Genomic DNA, 20,330 nt, shown 5'->3' with positions numbered 1-20,330 from the left:
ATAGGCCAGATACATCCTAAATATAGCGGGTGTTGCAAATGTGGCTCCTTGAGTTGACATGCAGCAACACCTGTCAATCTCACCCATTCAAGTCAATAAGGACTTGCCGAGCCCAATGCTTGCTCATGATAGAAGAAGCATGCAGTCAGTGAAAACACCAAACCTTCTTTTATGAGGCCAGTGATTCGCTAGGAAGTAAAGTGATAAGATATGAACAAAGTTCAGCTACATACCATGCCGTCCTCGGTCTTGATTGTCCTGTTATGAAAGGAGTCCTCCCGGCCTCTAGGGGCGTTGTTGGTCTCTGTGTGTTCTGTGGCCAGCCTATTACCGCCTTCACTGTCCCCATTCTCTCTTGGCCCTGGTTTAGGGGGGATGTCATTGCGCTGTTTCTTTGTAATGTGGGCCTCGGGCCCATGGACGGTCTTCACATGTTTCCTCAGGGAACTGGGGTCCGTGTACCGCTTTGTGCATCCCGGGATCTTACAAATATACGGTTTCTAGAAAAAAAAAAAAAGAAATTTTCAATGAAAACTTATCTAGAAATGATTGCAGATTAATGGAGTTAAAAACAAACTGGTTTTGCTAAGAAATGTTTAATTGTAGTAAAAATATGGAGAGAAAATGAATGGAAAACCTGCCAAGATATTCAAATAGTTTAGGGTGTCAGAATTAATATTTTACACTGATAAAAAATAATCAATTTCAGAATTGTAGTTTTTTTTTTTTTGTTTCTAGTGCAAAAAATAAAAAATCTCTATTTGTGGGATATTAATTTTCTTTGGGTACAGCATTAAACGACTGCGCAATTGTCAGTTAAAGATTTTTAATTTTTTTTTTATTGGGAATGTTATACAGTATAGGAGAATGTGAAAAATATTCGTTTTTTTTTTTCCAGAATTGTCCCTCTTTTTTTGGTTTATAGCGCAAAAATTAAAAATCTCAGAGGTGATTAAATACCACCATAAGAAAGCTCTATTTGTGGGAAAAAAGGACATCAATTGTATTTGGGTACAGCGTCGCACGACCGCGCAATTGTCTGCTTAAAATAATGCAGTGCCGAATCGCAAAAATGGCCTGGTCATTAACCACTTGCCGACTGCCTGACAACTATTTACTGCGGCGGTCAGCCCCTCACAGGCAAAGTGACGTAGTACTACGTCGCTCGCCTGTGAGGCTATAGGGAGCGAGCGCGCCGCCGGAGGCGCGCTCCCGCTCCCATTGGCTCACGGACCCCCCGTGCGCGAGTGACTGGCGGTTACCCCGGGAGAAAGGCAGGCGGCTAATGTAAACAGAGCCGCCTGTCATTCTCCCCTGTGTAACAGCACTGATCATACGGTCCTGCTATGTAGGACCGTAGATCTGTGCTGTTACATCACAAGCCACATCCAATCACAGTAAGAATCACGCCCCTAGGGACACACTTAACCCCTCCTTCTCAAATAAAGTTAACCCCTTCCCTGCCAGTGTCATTTTTACAGTGACAGTGCATATGTATAGCACTGATTACTGTAGTAATGTCACTGGTATCCCCAAAAGTGTCAAAAATGTCAGTCAAGGGTCCGATCTGTCCGCAGTTCCGCAAAAAAAAAAAAAAATCGCAGATCGCCGCCATTACTCGTTAAAAAAAAAAAACAATAAAAATGACAAAAATCTTTCCCTTAGTTAGTAAACGCAATAACTTTTGTGCAAACCAATCAAAATACGCTTTTTGCGATTTTTTTTTTACCAAACATATGTAGCAGAAAACAAATTGGCCTAAAATGTTAAAAAAATTAGATTTTTACATTTTTTTGTGGGGAATTTCATATAAAATATTTGAAAAATATTGTTATTTTTGCAAAATTGTCGCTCTTTTTTTGGTTTATAGCGCATGATCAAAAAATTGCACAGGTGATCAAATACCACCAAAAGAAAGCTCTGTTTGTGGGAAAAAAAGGACGTCAAATTAGTTTGGGTACAGCGTCGCACGACCGCGCAATTGTCCGTTAAAATCACGCAGTGCTGAATCGCAAAATAGGCCCTGGTCAGGAAGGCGGTAAAATCTTCCAGGGCTTAAGTGGTTAAGGGGGGAACTCCTTCCCGTCCAGAACTGGCTAAAGTGCAGAAAGGTGAATATATTCTGTGCAACGAATCTCCTGTGAAATATAGCGTCTGTGCTCCTTTCTCCAATCACCCCAAACTGACTCACCAGATGGAGTGGCTGGTAAAATCATAAACCAGCTAATGCGCCTTTTGATATAAATATCTCCAGCAAGTAGATCCACAGTCCACTATGTATTGGCGCCGTCACACACAGACATTCTCATAGGAGCAGATAGGGATATACCACATTGGAGGGGGGAAAATAAATCCACATAGCGTGATTCCATAAAAAAGGCTTCACTTTGCAAATGAATATGAATACCCAATCACATGCAAGGAAAATAAAACAGCATTTTTGTTTGCACATGATCGAATGATGGAAGTCAGCGGAGCTTCTGCTTATTTACTAAGCTCTGGAACAACTGCACTTGCAAAGTGCCCAGTATATTTGCCTTTAGTAAATCAACCCCTAAGCCCCCGTTCACATTAGGTCGCTCCGACTTAGGGGGCAACCTGTGAAGTCGCGTGCAGCGCGACTTCGGCACGACTTGCACGGATTTCACATAATTGAAGTCAATGCAAGTCGCCTCCAGGTCGCCCCGAAGTAGTACAGGACCCTTTTTCTAAGTCGGAGCGGCTTGTGTCGCTCCTATTAGAACCGGTCCTGTACTACACTATGGGAGTGACGGTGCACGACTTGCCAGGCTGACCAAGTCGCCTGACAAGTCGTGCTAGTGTGAACCGAGTCTTAATGTTTCCAATTTAATCCAGTATTTATTTTTAGAATTTAATATGTATCGTTTTCTTTTTTTACCCCGAGGAAGACATTTTGCAGCCTTGATAGACTCCGCGTGTCGCCTCTCCATCACGGCCCCCATTAACCCGACACAACCTGAGACCAAATCTGTCTAGCGAAACAATAAAACGACATGGGGTTTTCTGGCCGACACCTGGAGGATGCTGGGAAGCCTGCGGGGCCCACGTGGAGAACATAAAAGAAGATTTAAGCTTCCCCATTGCAGGTGACTTTCATTTCCTCTCCTTAGCCCCGGCTGGACAGTTTGATTTTTATGGTCCGCACCTATTTGGCAGCCGACAAAATCCGAGAACTTCCCCGGAACAAGAAGGGAGAGACGAACATCTGCTGCTGCTTTCAAGAACACAAAAAAACTCGCAGACAGGCGTGGAGCTGGTGTGGTTTGGCAATGCCACAAGATAAATTGTACGACAACTGACTTTATTCTGCAAGCTTTCTGTCTGATCCGCCGAGGGTTGCAAAATCTCTAAATCAGCAGAACCGGTTTACTCAAAATCGCTGTTCTAGTTCGGACTCTGAGCTGCGGCAGTTATTAATTTTTTTTTGTCTCGTTCAATGAGTTCTTGATCTATGGCCACCAATTAAATTCAAACATTCTTCTTCCAAATATCAGTCTTTGTTCTGTGGAGCTTTGTGAGCAATACACTATGGGGTTTACTTACTAATATTGGATAGCGCAGAATCTTGTGGGGCTGTGCATGGTAGCCAATCAGCTTCTAACTTCCGCTTGTTCAATTAACAAAAAAACCTGGAAGCTGATTGGTTTCTATGTAGAGCTGCACCAGATTTTGAAATCTCCAGTTTTAGTAAATAAACTATATATGCAAATGTTTGAAGACAGTTGTCCAGCAACACCTATATGAGCTTGTTGGACATCTCATTCCAAAACTATTGTCACTAATATGGAGTTGCCACCTTATAGCTATAACAGTCTCCACTCTTCTCCAAATACAATAATTTTAGGGCATGCATCCACACTCAAATCTAAAACTCATTCTATGATTGTACACCTTCCCCAGCAAATCTGCTTTCACCACACAGATCCACTTTCTTCCATACTCAACATGTCTCTTTTTTATATCATCTGATGCCTCCCTTGCCCTTGTACGGACTCTGGAATGAAACATCCAAAGACCAAAAGTAAACACCTGACCATCACACCTATGAGTCTGTTGGACATCCCCTTCCAAAACCATGGCAATTAATATAGGGTTGGTCCCCTTTTTTGGCTGTATCAGTCTCCACTCTTCTAGAAGACTTTCCACAAGATTCTGGAGCGTGTCTGTAGGAATTTGTGCCCATTTGTGAGGTCAGGTACTGGTGTTGGATGAGAAGACTCATTTCAAAGTCGACATTCCAATCCACCCTAAAGGTGTTCAGTAGAGTTGAGGTCAGAGCTTTGTGAAGGGCATGGCTTCTACATCAAACTGGTCAAACAATGCCTTTATTGAGATGTTAATTGAGAAGACCTGGCTCACCATCTGCTTTCCAATTCATCCAAAGGTGTTCAGTAGGGTTGAAGTTGAGGCTTTGTGAGGGCCACATCTTCTACATCAAAGGGGTCAAACAATGCCTTTATGGAGATGTTAATTGAGAAGACCTGGCTCACCATCTGCTTTCCAATTCATCCCAAAGGTGTTCAGTAGGGTTGAAGTTGAGGCTTTGTGAGGGCCACATCTTCTACACCAATCTGGTCAAACAATGTCTTGATGGAGATGTTAGTTGAGAAGACCTGGCTCACAATCTGCTTTCCACTTCATCCCGAAGGTGTATAGTAGGGTTAAAGTTGCAGCTTTGTGAGAACCCCATCTTCTACACCAAACTGGTCAAACAATGTCTTTATGGAGATGTCAGTTGAGAAGACCTCACATTTTGTTTTCCAATTCATCCCAAATGTGTTCAGTAGGTTTGAGGTTGGGGCTTTGTGAAGGACACATCTTCTACACCAAACTGGTTAAATAATATCTTGATGGAGAATAAGTAAATGTCATAGTCACCGAGACAGCAACTAAATTGTTGATAAAAGTTACAACTCTTTCCCGCTATATTAAAAATGTGCCTTTGTTTTCATCAGTGCCCCCAACTGAGATTTTTAACCTTCACTTCCTGTCCTTACAGGAAGTTATGGAAAAATCTCCACAATGGAACTCGGACATCCATAAAATGCTTGGAGGAAGCACTGTAACCCTGGGATTATTCGATTGGAATTACTATCCAATAATGTTGCAGTTAATCAAGATGCCTGGATTCGGAGTCTCCAACGGACTTCTGCAGTTTCTTTGTAATGCAAATAAATGAGTGCCCCCCCCCCATGAGTTCTCAAACCAGATTCAATTTATTATAGTGTAAGACCAGGAAGAAGACTGTACAAGAGCCAACAGGTTTCCTGAACTCAGCCCCCTTCATTAGGGCAACAAAACTATAACACATAGGATATATAAAATAAATATAGTGTGTAGTTTCACATTGGATATATTGCTAATAATAACTGCAATTTTATATATGTCTAATGTGTAACCACACACGATATGATCTTTTTTGTAGACCTGATGAAGGGAGTTCTGGGCCTGAAACTTGTTGGATTTTGTATAGTCTTCTACCTATTTTTTCATTGGAATTTTTTTGCATCTGGAAAAATCATAGTGTCGTTCTCCAATCTCAGATCCATTTATTTGCATCAAAGAAAAGCTAACAGAGGTTCTGCTCTTCCTTACTCCATCCAAAGTGTAAGAAAATGCTGGAATAGATGATCAATACCGTTCTTTTCTGTTAGTGCCTCACCTCATTGGAGTGGGTCCTGTTCTGATGCTTGGCACGGTCGGAGGCGTTGGAGAAGGCCTTGTTGCAGCCCTCGTGTTCACACACGTAAGGTTTCTCGCCTGTGTGAGAGCGCAAATGTGTCTTGAGATTTTCCAACCTGGAATAAGCCTTGAAGCAGCCTTCAAACTGTGAAAAGAATGGCAGCACAATCAGTCGTAAAACCCTCAATAAGTGTCTAAACAACTAATCTCTATTTAAGAGGTGTGTGCACACAGAAATCGACAAATAGGGCCCCATGACATATAATATATCAAAGGGGTTCTTCCATGTCCCCGGTCATCTCCACCCTTATTGTGGGACTTTGCGGGTTATTGTCCTCAAAGATGTGGATAAATCCTAGACTAGGTGGGGGTGAGGTGTTGGATTTGGATCCTCTACCAAAATATATAAGGGTCACTAGTAGAGCCAAATGTCTAGGGTTGGCAGGTTTTCAAAAATGTGGGGGTCTCTCAAAAATAGGGGTTATCCAAATTGAGTAGTCTGTATACAGTGGCACCAGAAAGAGACCAAAAAAATTATCCAAGAGTTCGACACCCTGGTTATTAGTACCTAAACCATTAAGTTTTACTAGGGCCCTGGGGAAGGGAGAGAAATATGTGGGCCCCCAAGATATGTTGGCTGTTTTTTACCCTTTCTGTGGTCATATACTGAGCCAATAAATTATTGTTGGACTCTTGGATCTTTTGTTTTGTGCTCTTTTGGGTGCAACCCAAGATGCTTTTGGCAGTTTCCCTGATTGTCTGTTGGCTGTAGAGCAGCGAGAATAGATAAAGAACGAGTGGTGTAGCCAAAAATTTGAAAGATCTCTGGTTACGGGCGCATCAGTAAGTGCAAAGCACATGTGACACCTCACCCCGATCCAGAGATTATGAAAGGAACCTAACCTGAAAGAAATAAGGTTGACCTCCATTGGGAAATGCTGGTAGCCTGGCTGTATGTTGAGTAAGTGCTATTCTCATGTGACACCTCACCCTGATCCAGTGATCATAAAAGGAACCTAACCTAAAATAAATAAGGTTGACCTCCTTTGGGAAATACTAGTAGCCTGGCTGTATGTTGATTTAACATTTGCTGAGAAGATGACCCAGAACAAGCATGCAAGGCAAGAAAGTGAAAACTCGCTATGGGTCAGTGACTCATAATATTGAGGCCAATAGATCAGCAGGACTCCCAGGTATCTGAAGGGGGAAATCAGCCTCCAAAATTTCTAGGTACAGGTCTTTTTATCACCTTGGGGGTCTTCTTTTCTTCTTTTTTTCCCCCATCTATAAAACAACAACCGTTAACATTCCAAGAAAGGTTTTATGATGGTGGGATCTCTTGGCTCGCTCTTCCTGGGAATGAATGCCCCCCCCCCCAAGGAAATTTGTGTTAGGCCTAGTTCACAATGGCATTGAAGCAAGCATTTGAGGGGCCTGCAAAGGGTGGGCCAACTCAATATTGAACCCTTCAGTTTCAACTCTTCTGGGTAGGCTGTCCACAGGTTTAGGAGTGTGTCTATGGGAATGTTCAACCATTTTTCCAGAAGAGCATTTGTGAGGTCAGGTACTGATATTAGACAAGAAGGCCTGGCTCTCAGTCTCCGATCTAATTCATCCCAAAGGTGTTCTATCAGGTTCAGGTCAGGACTCTGTGCAGGCCAGTCAAGTTCCTTCACCCCAAACCTGCTCATCCATGTCTTTATGGACTTTACTTTGTGCACAGGTCCAAATCATTTGGTGGAGGGGGGATTATGGTGTGGGGTTGTTTTCCAGGGGTTGGGCTTGGCCCCTTAGTTCCAGTGAAGGGAACTCTTAAGGTGTCAGCATACCAAGACATTTTGGACAATTTCATGCTCCCAAGTTTGTGGGAAGAATTTGGGGGTGGCCCCTTCCTGTTCCAACATGACTGCGCACCAGTGCACAAAGCAAGGGCCATAAAGACATGGATGAGCAAGTTTGGGGTGGAGGAACCTGACTGGCCTGCACAGAGTCCTGACTTTTAACCCAATAGAAACACTTTTGGGATGAATTAGACAACATCAGTTCCTGACCTCACAAATGGGCTTCTGGAATATTGATCAAACATTCCCATAGACACACTCCTAAACCTTGTGGACAGCCTTCCCAGAAGAGTTGAAGCTGTTATAGCTGCAAAGGGTGAGCTAACTCAATATTGAACCTTACGGACTAAAACTAGGATGCCATTAAAGTTCATGTGTGTGTAAAGGCAGGCGTCCCAATACTTTTGGTAATATAGTGTATATGTGATTTGGATGCGTTTTTAACCACATCCAATTCACATAACATGTGAATGTGACTGGCTTTCAATGGAGTCGGTTCACACGTGCATGTAAAGGCAGGCGTGTAAAGGCAGGCGTCCCAATACTTTTGGAAATATATTGTATGTGAACCCAGCCTTAAGATTCAAATATTAGCTGCTATAAGGGGTGGAGACTGATATCTAGAGGCTGCAGAAAGTGGATGTTGTGTTTGGGAGAATTTTTATTTTTTTGCATTGTGTTTACAGTATTTTGCAACATTAAAGTATATTTGCAAATAAAGTTTGTTAGAAGAACTATTTATAATTTGTTTCAAAAATATTTAATTTTTAGATCCTGAAAGTTGCGGTCACATGATTTTTATGATTAAAGTGGAACCATCCAGTTATTATTTCCTGACGCCAAAGTGAATATACCAACTTGTGAAGTGAGTTGGCAAAGGTTTTACCCATCTTTGGCTTTTGCAGCCACCAGGAGACGCTCTTCGTGCTCAAATGTGAGGCCCAACAAGCGGATAATATTTCCCTTAAGGGCCAATGGAGGAACGGAGAGTGGAGTGGTTAGTGGTGCCTTGAGGGGGAGGGGGGTGTCAGCGGCTATTGATGGGACCGATTCGCACACTCGCTGATGTCAGCAGGTTGGTGGTCTGAGCGGCTTACTGTGCATTTATGCGGCTTTTCCCCAGTGTGACGCCTCATGTGAACCACCAGCATGTACTGCGCTTTAAACGGTTTCTGTTCCCGGGTGCAGTCCTGCCAGCGACACACAAACTCCTTCTTCTCCCCGTGGATGTGCTCATTATTGATGTGCTGCAGAGAGAGAGGACGGAGAAAATCCATCAGACGAATTATTGCCGACTCTCATCAACTCGCCAACATGTACAGTATAATAAACACAACGTAATATACGGAAATATAGAAAAATTGCTCTACACCTGATGCCAAAATGTACCAATTTATACAGAAATTAAGTCAGATTCAGGAGGTATCAGCAACATTTTATAGGACATATATAATAATACACTTCATGCCAGATCTACGCTGCTCCTCACTTAAAATTTGAAGCAATTACAGAACAGAACTTTTTTTTTATGTCCGAACGTCCTTCCCTGCTGGGACAAGTCCATTGGTGTAGCTGCAGGTCCCAAGGCCAGGATGACAGCTGAGATCCTTGCCTGTGTACTGATTGGCTGAAACAGGTGCTTCTTTGTTAAAATGTAAACACAATTAGTTACATTGCTATTAGCAACATCAGGAGAAGCAAATTCTATTGTATCTTTTTTTTTTAACTGAGGGTGCAGAAGCTCCTCCTAACTAACCTTAATTTTCCCCTTCTTCGCCCTGATTTCTTTAGCTGTTTTAAACACATTTTTAATATCTGTTTGCTTAAAATTTTTTTTTTTTTTTTACATATATTTAATGTTAACTGATTAATAATACTTTATTTAATATAAAATGTAATCAAAATGAGCTACATTGTTATTTCCTGGATCTGTCAGGAGTAGCTAAAGACATTGTATCTATTTTTTGCAGAAGAAACCTTATCAGTCCTTTGCTATCTCTAACCAACCCTAATTAATTCCATCCTCTTCCCAAACTCCTTAGTTATTTTTTAACTAATGTTGAATTTTTTTAACAAAATATTTTTTACATGTATTTATTAGCGCCGGTTCACACTGCAGCGACGCTACTTCGCACCGCGACCTCGGAGCGGCCGCCACGGACTTCATAACATTGAAGTCTATGGCGGTCGCCTCCGGGTCGCCCCAAAGAAGCTCCGGACCCTTTTTCTAGGTCGGAGCGACTTGTGTCGCTCCTATTAGAACGGGTCCGCAGCTTCCCTATGGGAGGCGACCTGTAAGGCGACCAGGTCGCCTCACAGGTCGCCCTAGTGTGAACCGGCACTTAAGATATTATTATTATTTATATATTAATTTATCTAACAATATGTAAACGAAAGGAGTTACATTCATTATTACCTGCTTCATGTCAGGAGCAGCTAAATACATTGTATCCATTTTTTGCAGAAGCAACCCTATTAGTCCCGGTTCACAATACCGCGACTTGTCAGGCCACTGGTCAGCCTGACAAGTCGCGGTCCATTCATTGCTACGGGAACCGTTCTAATAGGAGCAACTCAAGTCGCTCTGACTTAGAAAATAGTTCCTGTACTACTTCGGGGCGACATCGGAGCGACTTCATTGACTTCCATTATGTGAAGTCCGTGCAAGTCGCGCCGAAGTCACGGCGCATGCGACTTCACAGGTCGCCCCCGAAGTCGTGCCGCGGTAGTGTGAACCGGCACTTAGCCCATTGCTATCCCTAACTAACCCTAAATAACTCCATCCTCTCCCTGAACTCCTATTTTTTAAACTCATGTTAAAATATTTTTTTTACAAATTTTTTAAAAATATTTATTTATCAAGATAATATAATTATTATTATATTTAATATTAATATGTAAACAAAATTAGTTACATTCATTTTTACTTGCATCTGTCAAGGGCCGCTAGTTACATTGTATCTATTTTTTTATTTTTTACATTGCAGGTGCAGAAGCAACCTTATTAACCCTTTGCTATCCCTAACTAACCCTAACTAACTCCATCCTCTCCCTGAACTCCTCCTTAGCTATTTTTTAAAACTCATGTTTAAATATTTTTTTTTCAAATATTTATTTATTAAGATCATATTATATTATTAGATTTAATATTAATATGTAAACAAAAGGATTTACATTCAGTTTTACTTGCATCTCTCAGGAGCAGCTAAATACATTATTATTATATAGGATTTATATAGCACCGACAGTTTACGCAGCGCTTGTTTGTATCTATATTGTTTTTTTAACCCTTTAGGTGCAGAAACAAACTTTGAACAAACCCTTTGCTATCCCTAACTAACCCTAATTACATAACTCCGTCCTCTTCCGAACTCCTTAGCGTTTTTTTTTTAACCTAATATTTACATTTTTTTGTTTAGTACTTTAGGTGAAGAAGCAAATGTTATTAACCCTTTGCTATCTCTAACCCTAAATAACTCCATCTACTTCCTTAACTCCTTAGGCTCCATGTACACGGGACGCTGGAAATGGCCGTTTAGGAGCAGTTTTTTCAGAAGCCCCTGAACCCACCTACATTTTATCTTATCTGTCCATGTACACCAGGTCGTTTACAGTCATTTGCAGGCAGTTGCGTTCAGGGACTGTTTTTAGAACGCAATTATTTGCGTTCGAACGTGTGTTTCCCGGCGTTTCAAACGCACAAACGCGTCCGAACGTGTCCAAACGCGATGACCCGTGTTTAGCGTTCGCGTTTTTCCATTTTAAAGGGGAATAATTTTTTTGACCTCTAGGAACGCTTCTTAACGCAAACGCCGCTAAACGCGGGTACAAACGCGACCGAATGGACGTTTCAAACGTCCTAAAAATTCCAGCATTCAAAGGGACTTTTAACAACGTCCCGTGTACATGGAGCCTTAGCTGTTTTTTAAAGTAATGTTTACTAAATATTTGTATATTTATTTAATAGGATATTATTATTTAAACAAAATGAGTTACTGTACATTCTTATTGACTGCATCTGTCAAACAGCCGCTAATTACATTGTATTTATTTTCTATATTTTACACTGTAGGTGCAGAAGCAAACCTTATTAACCCTTTGCTATCTCTAACTAACCCTAATTAACTCCATCCTTTTCTTGAAGTCCTTAGCTGTTTTTTAAATTAATGTTTACATTTTTTAACTAAATATTTGTATATTTATTTAATAGGATATTATTATTTAAACAAAATGAGTTACTGTACATTCTTATTGGCTGCATCTGTCAACAGCCACTAATTACATTGTATCTTTCTTATTAAAACTTTGCTATCCCTAACTAACCCAAATTAACTCCATCCTTTTCCCTGAACTTCTTAGCTGTTTTTTAAACTGATGTTTTGTATTTTTATGTAAAGGATATTTAAATATTATTATTATTAGCAGTAGTATTTTTAAACTTAATTAGTTACATTGTTATTGGCTGCATCGGTCAAAAGCAGCTAATTACATTGTCTTATGGTTTTTTTTTTTCTCTTCTCTTTACACAGGAGGTGCAGAAGCAAATCCTTTTTTAACCCCTTTTCGCCCCCTAACTAACCCTAATAAACTACTCCCTCCCCTTGAAATTCTTAGCTGTTTTTAAGCTAATTTAAATGTTAAGTATTCATGTAAAAATATTTTTGTACATTTAATACTTTAGGTGAAGCAAATTTTATTAACTCTTTGCTATCTCTAAGTAACCCTAATTAACTCCATCCTCTTCCCTAACTCGTTAGCTATTTTTTTAAAATTAATGTTTACTTTTTAACTAAATATTTGTATATTTATGTAATAGAATATTATTATTCAAACTATCCCTAACTAACCCTAAATAACTCCATTCTCTCCCTGAACTGCTCCTTTTTTTTTAAACTCATGTTTAAATATTTTTTTTTACTAATTTTCTTCAAATGTTTATTTATTAAGATAATAATATATTATTATATTTAGTATTATTTCATTTTAACTTGCATCTGTCAGGAGCTAATTACATTGTATCTATTTTTATTTTTTACATTGCAGGTGCAGAAGCAACCTTATTAACCCTTTGCTATCCCTAACTAACCCTAACTAACTCCATCCTCTCCCTGAACTCCTCCTTAGCTATTTTTTTTAAAATCAAGTTTACATTTTTTTTCTACAATTTTTTTAATATAATTTATTTATTAAGATATTATTATATTTAAAATTAATTAATTTTTACTTGCATCTGTCAGGAGCTAATTACATTGTATCTACTTTTTACACTGCAGGTGCTTAAGCAAACCTAATCGAAATGTTTTAAATATTTATTTATTAATATATTATTATTATTATATTTAATATTAATATGTAAACAAAATGAGTTACATTCATTTTTACTTGCATCTGTCAAGAGCTGCTAATTACATTGTATCTATTTTTTATTTTTTACACTGTAGGTGCAAAAGCAAGCCTAATTTAAATGTTAAATATTCATAAACTGTTCATGTAAAAAATGTTTTTGTACATTTGTCAATTTGGCTGCGTAAGGGTTAAAAAAAAAAAAGCTAAGGCTGTCAATCACCTGCTGGGTGCATGAGGAGGAGGAGGGGGGAGGCATCCCCTGGGATGTGAGTGGGGGGGGAGGTTTGGTGGGGGGCATCCCCTGGGATGTGAGGGGGGGGGAGGCATCCCCTGGGATGTGAGGGGGTAGGCATCCCCTAGGATGTGAGCGGGGGGGGGGGGAGGCTTCCCCTGGGATGTGAGGGGGGAGGCATCCCCTGGGATGTGAGCGGGGGGGGAGGGCATCCCCTGGGATGTGAGGGGGGGCATCCCCTGGGATGTGAGGGGGGAGGTTTGGTGGGGGACATCCCCTGGGATGTGAGGGGGGCATCCCCTGGGATGTGGGGGGGGGGTTTGGTGGGGGGCATCCTCTGGGATGTGGGGGGGGGGCATCCCCTGGGATGTGAGCGGGGGGGCATCCCCTGGGATGTGAGGGGGGGGGAAGTTTGGTGGGGGAAATCCCCTGGGATGTGAGGGGGGCATCCCCTGGGAAGTGAGGGGGGGAGGCATCCCCTGGGATGTGAGCGGGGGGGGGGCATCCCCTGGGATGTGAGGGGGGAGGCATCCCCTGGGATGTGAGCGGGCATCCCCTGGGATGTGAGCGGGGAAGGGGGGCATCCCCTGGGATGGGAGGGGGGGAGGCATCCCCTGGGATGTGAGGGGGGGAGGCATCCCCTGGGATGTGAGCATTACCTGTCACAGGTGACTCCTGCAGATAGCAGAGGGAAGAGGAGAGAGCAGAATGGAGCACAATCAGCGCTCTGGATTGAGGCAAGTACACACTATGTACTTTGTTCATTATTCATTTGCATTTTAAAGGAAACCTCTGCTAATAGACATACCAAGGCTGACCTCTTCCTGAAGATGCTAGTTGCCTGGCTTCACTCATTTAAATCTGTGGCCCAGAACAAGCCAGAACTCCCGATTCTCATACTTATTCCAGAGAAGGCAGCGAGCCCAGGGGACGGACGTGACAGCCAGGCATCTTGCATTTTAGGAAGGAAAAGCTAGTGGGGGGCTTCATATTTCTCTGGGTAGGGGTTGTGCTGAATTTATATCGGCGTGTCTTCCCTCGCAGTTTGTCGGCGTACGCAGCGGTTTGTAAACAAGCGTCCAATCATAATGAGCTCTGTGTTTGGGTGCCAGCGCTTCTCCAGCGAGGTGTCTTGGCAGCGCGCAGCTGGGGAGCAGAAGAGCCGTAAATAAAGCCGAGTGTCAATGCCTGAATTGAGGGACTGACAAGGAGGGACTCACATGGACGAGCTGCTCCTGGCTGTCGTACTCCTTGCTGCAGCTGTCCCAGTGGCAGTTTGTCTCGTAGATGACCTCCGCTTCCTGCTTACACTCCTCTCTGTCCAGGTCCTCTTTCAGGTCCGTCAGATGGTCCTGCCGGGGGGAGAAGAGAAACAGTCAGATCCAGGTGGTGGGGGCAAAACTGGGTGACCCCCCCGGGGCAGGTTTTTAGGTCCGGGTACGAGGGACGGCAACAGGGGTGACAACCTGAGGCAGCAAGATAGGAAACTTTCATATATTATTCTACTTGGTATGAAACAAGAAAAATGAGTGAATTCGGACTTTCTAGAGGGGGGGGGGGGGGTGCTTACAATTGATATAAAAAATTATACATTTATTTAATACAAAACATATAAAATCAAATGCATAGGAGAAAACAATACATAATAAAATACTCCAAAAAGGAATATGAATGAATGTACAGATTCCAAACACGTAGTGAAGGTCTCCAAAGTCAACGCGTTTCACAATAAGCTTCTTCAGGGCTATATGGGCCTTATATTACTTATCTGACCAGCCTTACTGAATGTGCTGTATTGTATGGAGAGAGCCGTGGTTGTCACCCAGACTGGACTTCAAGCAAGTCTTCCTCTCCATTACACAGGGGGGGTTGGGGGGATTAGTAGTTCACAGATTTGATGATAACATTGTTCATGCTTTCAGTTCAGCTCCCGGGAAGTGAGAAGGATGCCGGATTTCTGCAGCCGCCTCCTCTGAGGACAGACGCTACAATATATTACATTTCTCTTTTTGGGGTTGGATATCCTAGTGGTGAGGGGGCTGGGCTGTATTTTACACTTACCGGGGGGCTGGGGGAGTCCCTGGCCTGCCCCTCATCCTCCGTCTTCACTTTAGTGCGCTTGTGGATGACTTGATTGACTGTGCTGGTCACTGCCGACTCGCTGGACTGCTTGTTCTGAGGAACACAAATTACCAATAATCTAAAACATCACAATGTAACAACCTTCCCTGCATCACAATGTGACATCCTTCCCTGCATCACAATGTAACAACCTTCACTGCATCACAATGTAACAACCTTCACTGCATCACAATGTAACAACCTTCCCTGCATCACATTGTACAACCCTTCTTCCATTATAAAGTAACTACTCTCCCTTCAAAACAATGTAAAAACCTTCTCCTAATCACAATGTAATAACCTTTTCTGCATCACAATGTAACAACCCTTCCCCCATTACAATGTAACAACCTTCCCTGCATCACAATGTAACAACATTCCCTCCATCACAAAGTAACAGCCCTGCCTCTATCACAATATACTGTAACAAATTTCCCTCCATTAAAAAGTAACAAACTTCCCTCCATTACAATGTAACAACCCTTCTTCCACTACAATGTAACAACCCTCCCTCCAGCACAATGTAACAACCTTCCCCGCATCACAATGTAGCCACAGGGGGGATCAGATTAAGAGACCCTTGATGTCTCACTTTTGAGGCAGAGAACAAGATTGAGGACACAGATCCCCAATCCTTTCTCTGCAGCATCAGCTGCACTGCAGAATGAATGAACAGGAAGCTCTCTGTACAGAGGCTTGCTGCTCATTCACAGAAGGAAGCATAGTAAACAATGTTTACTAGGCTTCAGTTATGAATGAACACAGGAGCAATTGGTACTTGAACGAAATGCCCTGTGGGACCCCCTGCAGCAGCTGAGAGGGACAGGAGGAGGAGCTGGCTGCGGGGATCAGATTCAGAGACCCTTTGATGTCTCACTTTTGAGACAGAGAACGTGATTGAGGACACAGATCCACAATCCTTTCTCTGCTACCTCAGCTGCACTGCAGAATGAATGAACAGGAAGTGCTCTGGACAGAGGCTTCCTGTTCATTCACACAATGAAGCCTAGTGAACACAGTTTACTAGGCTTCAGTTATAAATTAAAAGGAGCGATCCATACTGGAACAAAATTACCTGTGGCTCCCCCTGCTGCAGCTGAGAGGGAGAGGAGGAGGAGCTGGCTGAGCTGGCTGCAGGGTAGCCACAGGGGGATTGGATTCGGGGAGTGACCCCAATGATCCAATCACACCCCTCCTGCTTGTCTGGTGCTCAAGCCCCCCTGCTGACCTGATGGGGTTCGGGCCCTGTGCAGGAGGACTAATTGCCCTGCCTGATGTAGAGGGAGGGTGAAGCGCCGAAACGCGTTGGTTTTTGACTACTTGTGAAAATAAATTCTTACTGGACTTGTTCAAGTCTTGTGGCATTCTCAACCTTTTAATGCATTGCAGACAATTCCAGGGACCCTCTGGGGCACCCCCTTTCACAGAGAGCTAAGAGTTGGACCCCTATCTTGGTATCCATCTATCTTGGGGTCCAGAAATCCCTCACATCTCCTGTCACGTACTTTTGGAAGTGGGGGGAAGGGCAAGAACCTTAAATTCTCTTACCTGGTTGGCGGCGTTTGCTGAGCTGCTGTTACTGGCTGGCGCTGGGGCCGGGCTGGCGGCGGACAGGGATCCGGGCTGACGCGATGTAAATGTGGGCGACGGATGGATGAGCGGGGCGTGTCCGAAGGTGGAGGTAAGACTTCGCTGCTGGTTGAGCAGTTGCTGGTACGCCATAGGGTTGATGGGGTGGGGGAAGGTAAACGCTGGGCTGTAATAGACACAATGCCAGTCACCATACCATAAACATGTACAACTGGTCTCATCTGAAAAAGATTGTTTATGATCAATCACACTATACCCTAAATGTCCTAATTTAATGTTTTTCCTAAAGCGCACCTGTCATCAGATATATATATATATACAGTATATCACAAAAGTAAGTACACCCATCACATTTTTTGAAAATATTTTATTCTATCCTTTCATGTGACAACACTGAAGAAATGACACTTTGTTACAATGTAAAGTAGTGAGTGTACAGCTTGTGTAACAGTGTAAATATGCTGTCCCCTCAACATAACTCAACACACAGCCATTAATGTCTAAACAGCTGGCAACAAAAGTGAGTACACCCCTAAGTGACAATGTCCAAATTAGGCCCAATTAGCCATTTTTCCCTCCCGGTGTCATGTGACTCGTTAGTGTTACAAGGTCTCAGGTGTGAATGGGGAGCAGGTGTGTTAAATTTGGTGTTATCGCTCTCACTCTCTCATACTGGTCACTGGAAGTTCAACATGGCACCTCATGGCAAAGAACTCTCTGAGGATCTGAAAAAAGGAATTGTTGCTCTACATAAAGATGGCCTAGGCTATAAGAAGATTGCCAAGACCCTGAAACTGAGCTGCAGCACGGTGGCCAAGACCATACAGCGGTTTAACAGGACAGGTTCCACTCAGAACAGGCCTCGCCATGGTCGACCAAAGAAGTTGATTGCACGTGCTCAGCGTCATATCCAGAGGTTTTCTTTGGGAAATAGATGTATGAGTGCTGTCAGCATTGGGGTTGAAGGGGTGGGAGGGTCAGCCTGTCAGTGCTCAGACCATACGCCGCACACTGCATCAAATTGGTCTGCATGGCTGTCATCCTAGAAGGAAGCCTCTTCTAAAGATGATGCACAAGAAAGCCAGCAAACAGTTTGCTGAAGACAAGCAGACTAAGGACATGGATTACTGGAACCATCTCCTGTGGTCTGATGAGACCAAGATAAACTTATTTGGTTCAGATGGTGTCAAGCGTGTGTGACGACAACCAGATGAGGAGTACAAAGACAAGTGTGTCTTGCCTACAGCCAAGCATGGTGGTGGGACTGTCATGGTCTGGGGCTGCATGAGTGCTGCCGGCACTGGGGAGCTACAGTTCATTGAGGGAACTATGAACCAACATGTACTGTGACATATTGAAGCAGAGCATGATCCCCTCCCTTCAGGGTCTGGGCAGCAGGGCAGTATTCCAACAGGAGAACGACCCCAAACACACCTCCAAGACAGCAACTGCATTGCTAAAGAAACTGAGGGTAAAGGTGATGGACTGGCCAAGCATGTCTTCAGACCTAAACCCTATTGAGCATCTGTGGGACATCCTCAAACAGAAGGTGGAGGAGCGCAAGGTCTCTAACATCCAGCAGCTCCGTGATGTCATCATGGAGGAGTGGAAGAGGACTCCAGTGGCAACCTGTGAAGCTCTGGTGAACTCCATGCCCAAGAGGGTTAAGGCAGTGCTGGAAAATAATGGTGGCCACACAAATTGACACTTTAGGCCCAATTTGGACATTTTCACTTAGGGGTGTACTCACTTTTGTTGCCAGCGGTTTAGACATTAACGGTGTGTTGAGTTATTTTGAGGGGACAGCAAATTTACACTGTTATACAAGCTGTACACTCACTACTTTACATTGTAGCAAAGTGTCATTTCTTTAGTGTTGTCACATGAAAAGATAGAATAAAAGATTTACAAAAATGTGAGGGGTGTACTCACTTTTGTGAGGTACTGTCAGTGCAGCATGCTCAGTAATGCATCAGTGTTACGCCTCGAGGCAGGGCCGGGACAATGGACGGGCAGAAGGGGGCTGCCCTGGGCGCAGCTTGTATAGCAGGGATGGGGGACGCCACAAGTTCCTTCTACTATAAGGCTGACAGGAGTAGTGACAGCTTCATCACTACTTCTACAGTCAGCCCAGCACTGGAAGCATCAAGGACAGGAGGAGAGAGCCAGGAGGAGGTGCAGGCTGTGCTCTCTCTACCCCTCCTCCTAAGCTCACACGTTTTTTCTTTTTAAGCCTGTAGTGTGTAAAACACACTCAGACTAACACCCGAATGGTCCACCTCTGAAAAGGAAGGACCCTGATACCCTGGGGTGCAAGGCTCCTGACAGGGACTGAGGTACTCACTGGTCCACCTGGCCGAAACCAGGCAGACCCTGTTCTCTGGGAGGACTACCGAAACAGCCCACCCCAAGTACTAGGTGGGGCTCCCCCTGAAGATAGACCCCATGAGAGAGAGCAAACTAAGCCAGAAAGCCATATCCACCCCCCCCCCCCCCAAGACTTTCAGGGTCTTTCAGAAGTCTGGTCTCCGATGCACCTACCTGATGGCCCCCGCAGATAAGTGCCCATAGGACCCGCTAGCTGCAGAACTGCTTCTGGAATTATTGATGTACGCCACCAGGGAGTTGGGCGAGGTGCGGATCATAGTCTGCAGGTCGATGCTGGCATCCGACAACGGGGAGATGGATAGCGCCCGCTTTCGGTTTAATCTTGGCGTGAGCCGGGGGCTGGAGAACCGCGACACTGAATATCAACAGAGAGAGAGAAAACAGCAACTAAAGATCAGAAAAACAACAAAAAATGTATTTGATTTGTGCAACCATATTTATTAATGAGCGCCAGCTTTATGGGTAGGTCACACCCAGACCCCATCTCTAAATTTGAAAGGACCGCCCACTCACTGCCCCATTCCCAGCAATGAATGTTTTTTGTAATGACTGCACATACAGTTGCTGCTGTAATCCCAGGACATGGCCCGGAGCTGGAGGGGCGCTGGGCGGGGGGGGGGGGGGGGGGGGTTTGTGCCCTCCCTCCAGGTCTCTAATAGTGCATCCACTGATCCATGAGGCACTCTTGATGGGTATAACACTTATGTAAGGGAGCACACTAAGGTTGACAATTGATGTAAGGTCAGTTGATGTAAAGGGGCACTCTGATTGGGAAAAATTATGTAAGGGGGCACTTTGATGGGGACAATTTACATAAAGGAGACAGTCTGATGGGGTCAATTGATGTAAGGGGGTACTCTGATGGGGTCAGTTGATGTAAGGGGGCACTCTGATGCGGTCAGTTGATGTAAGGGGGCACTCTAATGGGGGCAGTTGATGTAAGGGGGAACTCTGAGGGGGGCAGTGGATGTAAGGGGGCACTCTGAGGGGGACAATTGATGTAAAGGGGAAACTCTGGGGACAATTGATGTAAAGGGGAAACTCTGATGGGGTCAATTGATGTAAAGGGGCAAAGGGGCACTCTGATGGGGTCAGTTGATGTAAGGGGG

General features: G+C 43.7%; 1 protein-coding gene across 1 annotated transcript in view; it reads right to left on the bottom strand.

Moving 5' to 3' along the window:
* Window positions 1-20,330, bottom strand: part of GLI2 (GLI family zinc finger 2) — a 151,323-nt gene that overhangs the window by 11,690 nt on the left and 119,303 nt on the right. Inside the window, exons 5-11 of the mRNA XM_082262184.1 lie at window positions 19,375-19,576; window positions 16,792-16,999; window positions 15,184-15,297; window positions 14,343-14,474; window positions 8,642-8,791; window positions 5,684-5,848; window positions 234-500 (exon numbers count right to left, since the gene is read on the bottom strand). Of these exons, the coding sequence (XP_082118310.1) occupies window positions 234-500; window positions 5,684-5,848; window positions 8,642-8,791; window positions 14,343-14,474; window positions 15,184-15,297; window positions 16,792-16,999; window positions 19,375-19,576 (1,238 nt within the window). The remainder of the gene's footprint in view (window positions 1-233; window positions 501-5,683; window positions 5,849-8,641; window positions 8,792-14,342; window positions 14,475-15,183; window positions 15,298-16,791; window positions 17,000-19,374; window positions 19,577-20,330) is intronic.

The sequence above is a fragment of the Pelophylax lessonae genome (assembly GCF_965119305.1).
Source record: "Pelophylax lessonae genome assembly, chromosome: 6".
NCBI lineage: Eukaryota > Metazoa > Chordata > Amphibia > Anura > Ranidae > Pelophylax > Pelophylax lessonae.
This window is presented reverse-complemented; position numbering and strand designations above follow the sequence as displayed.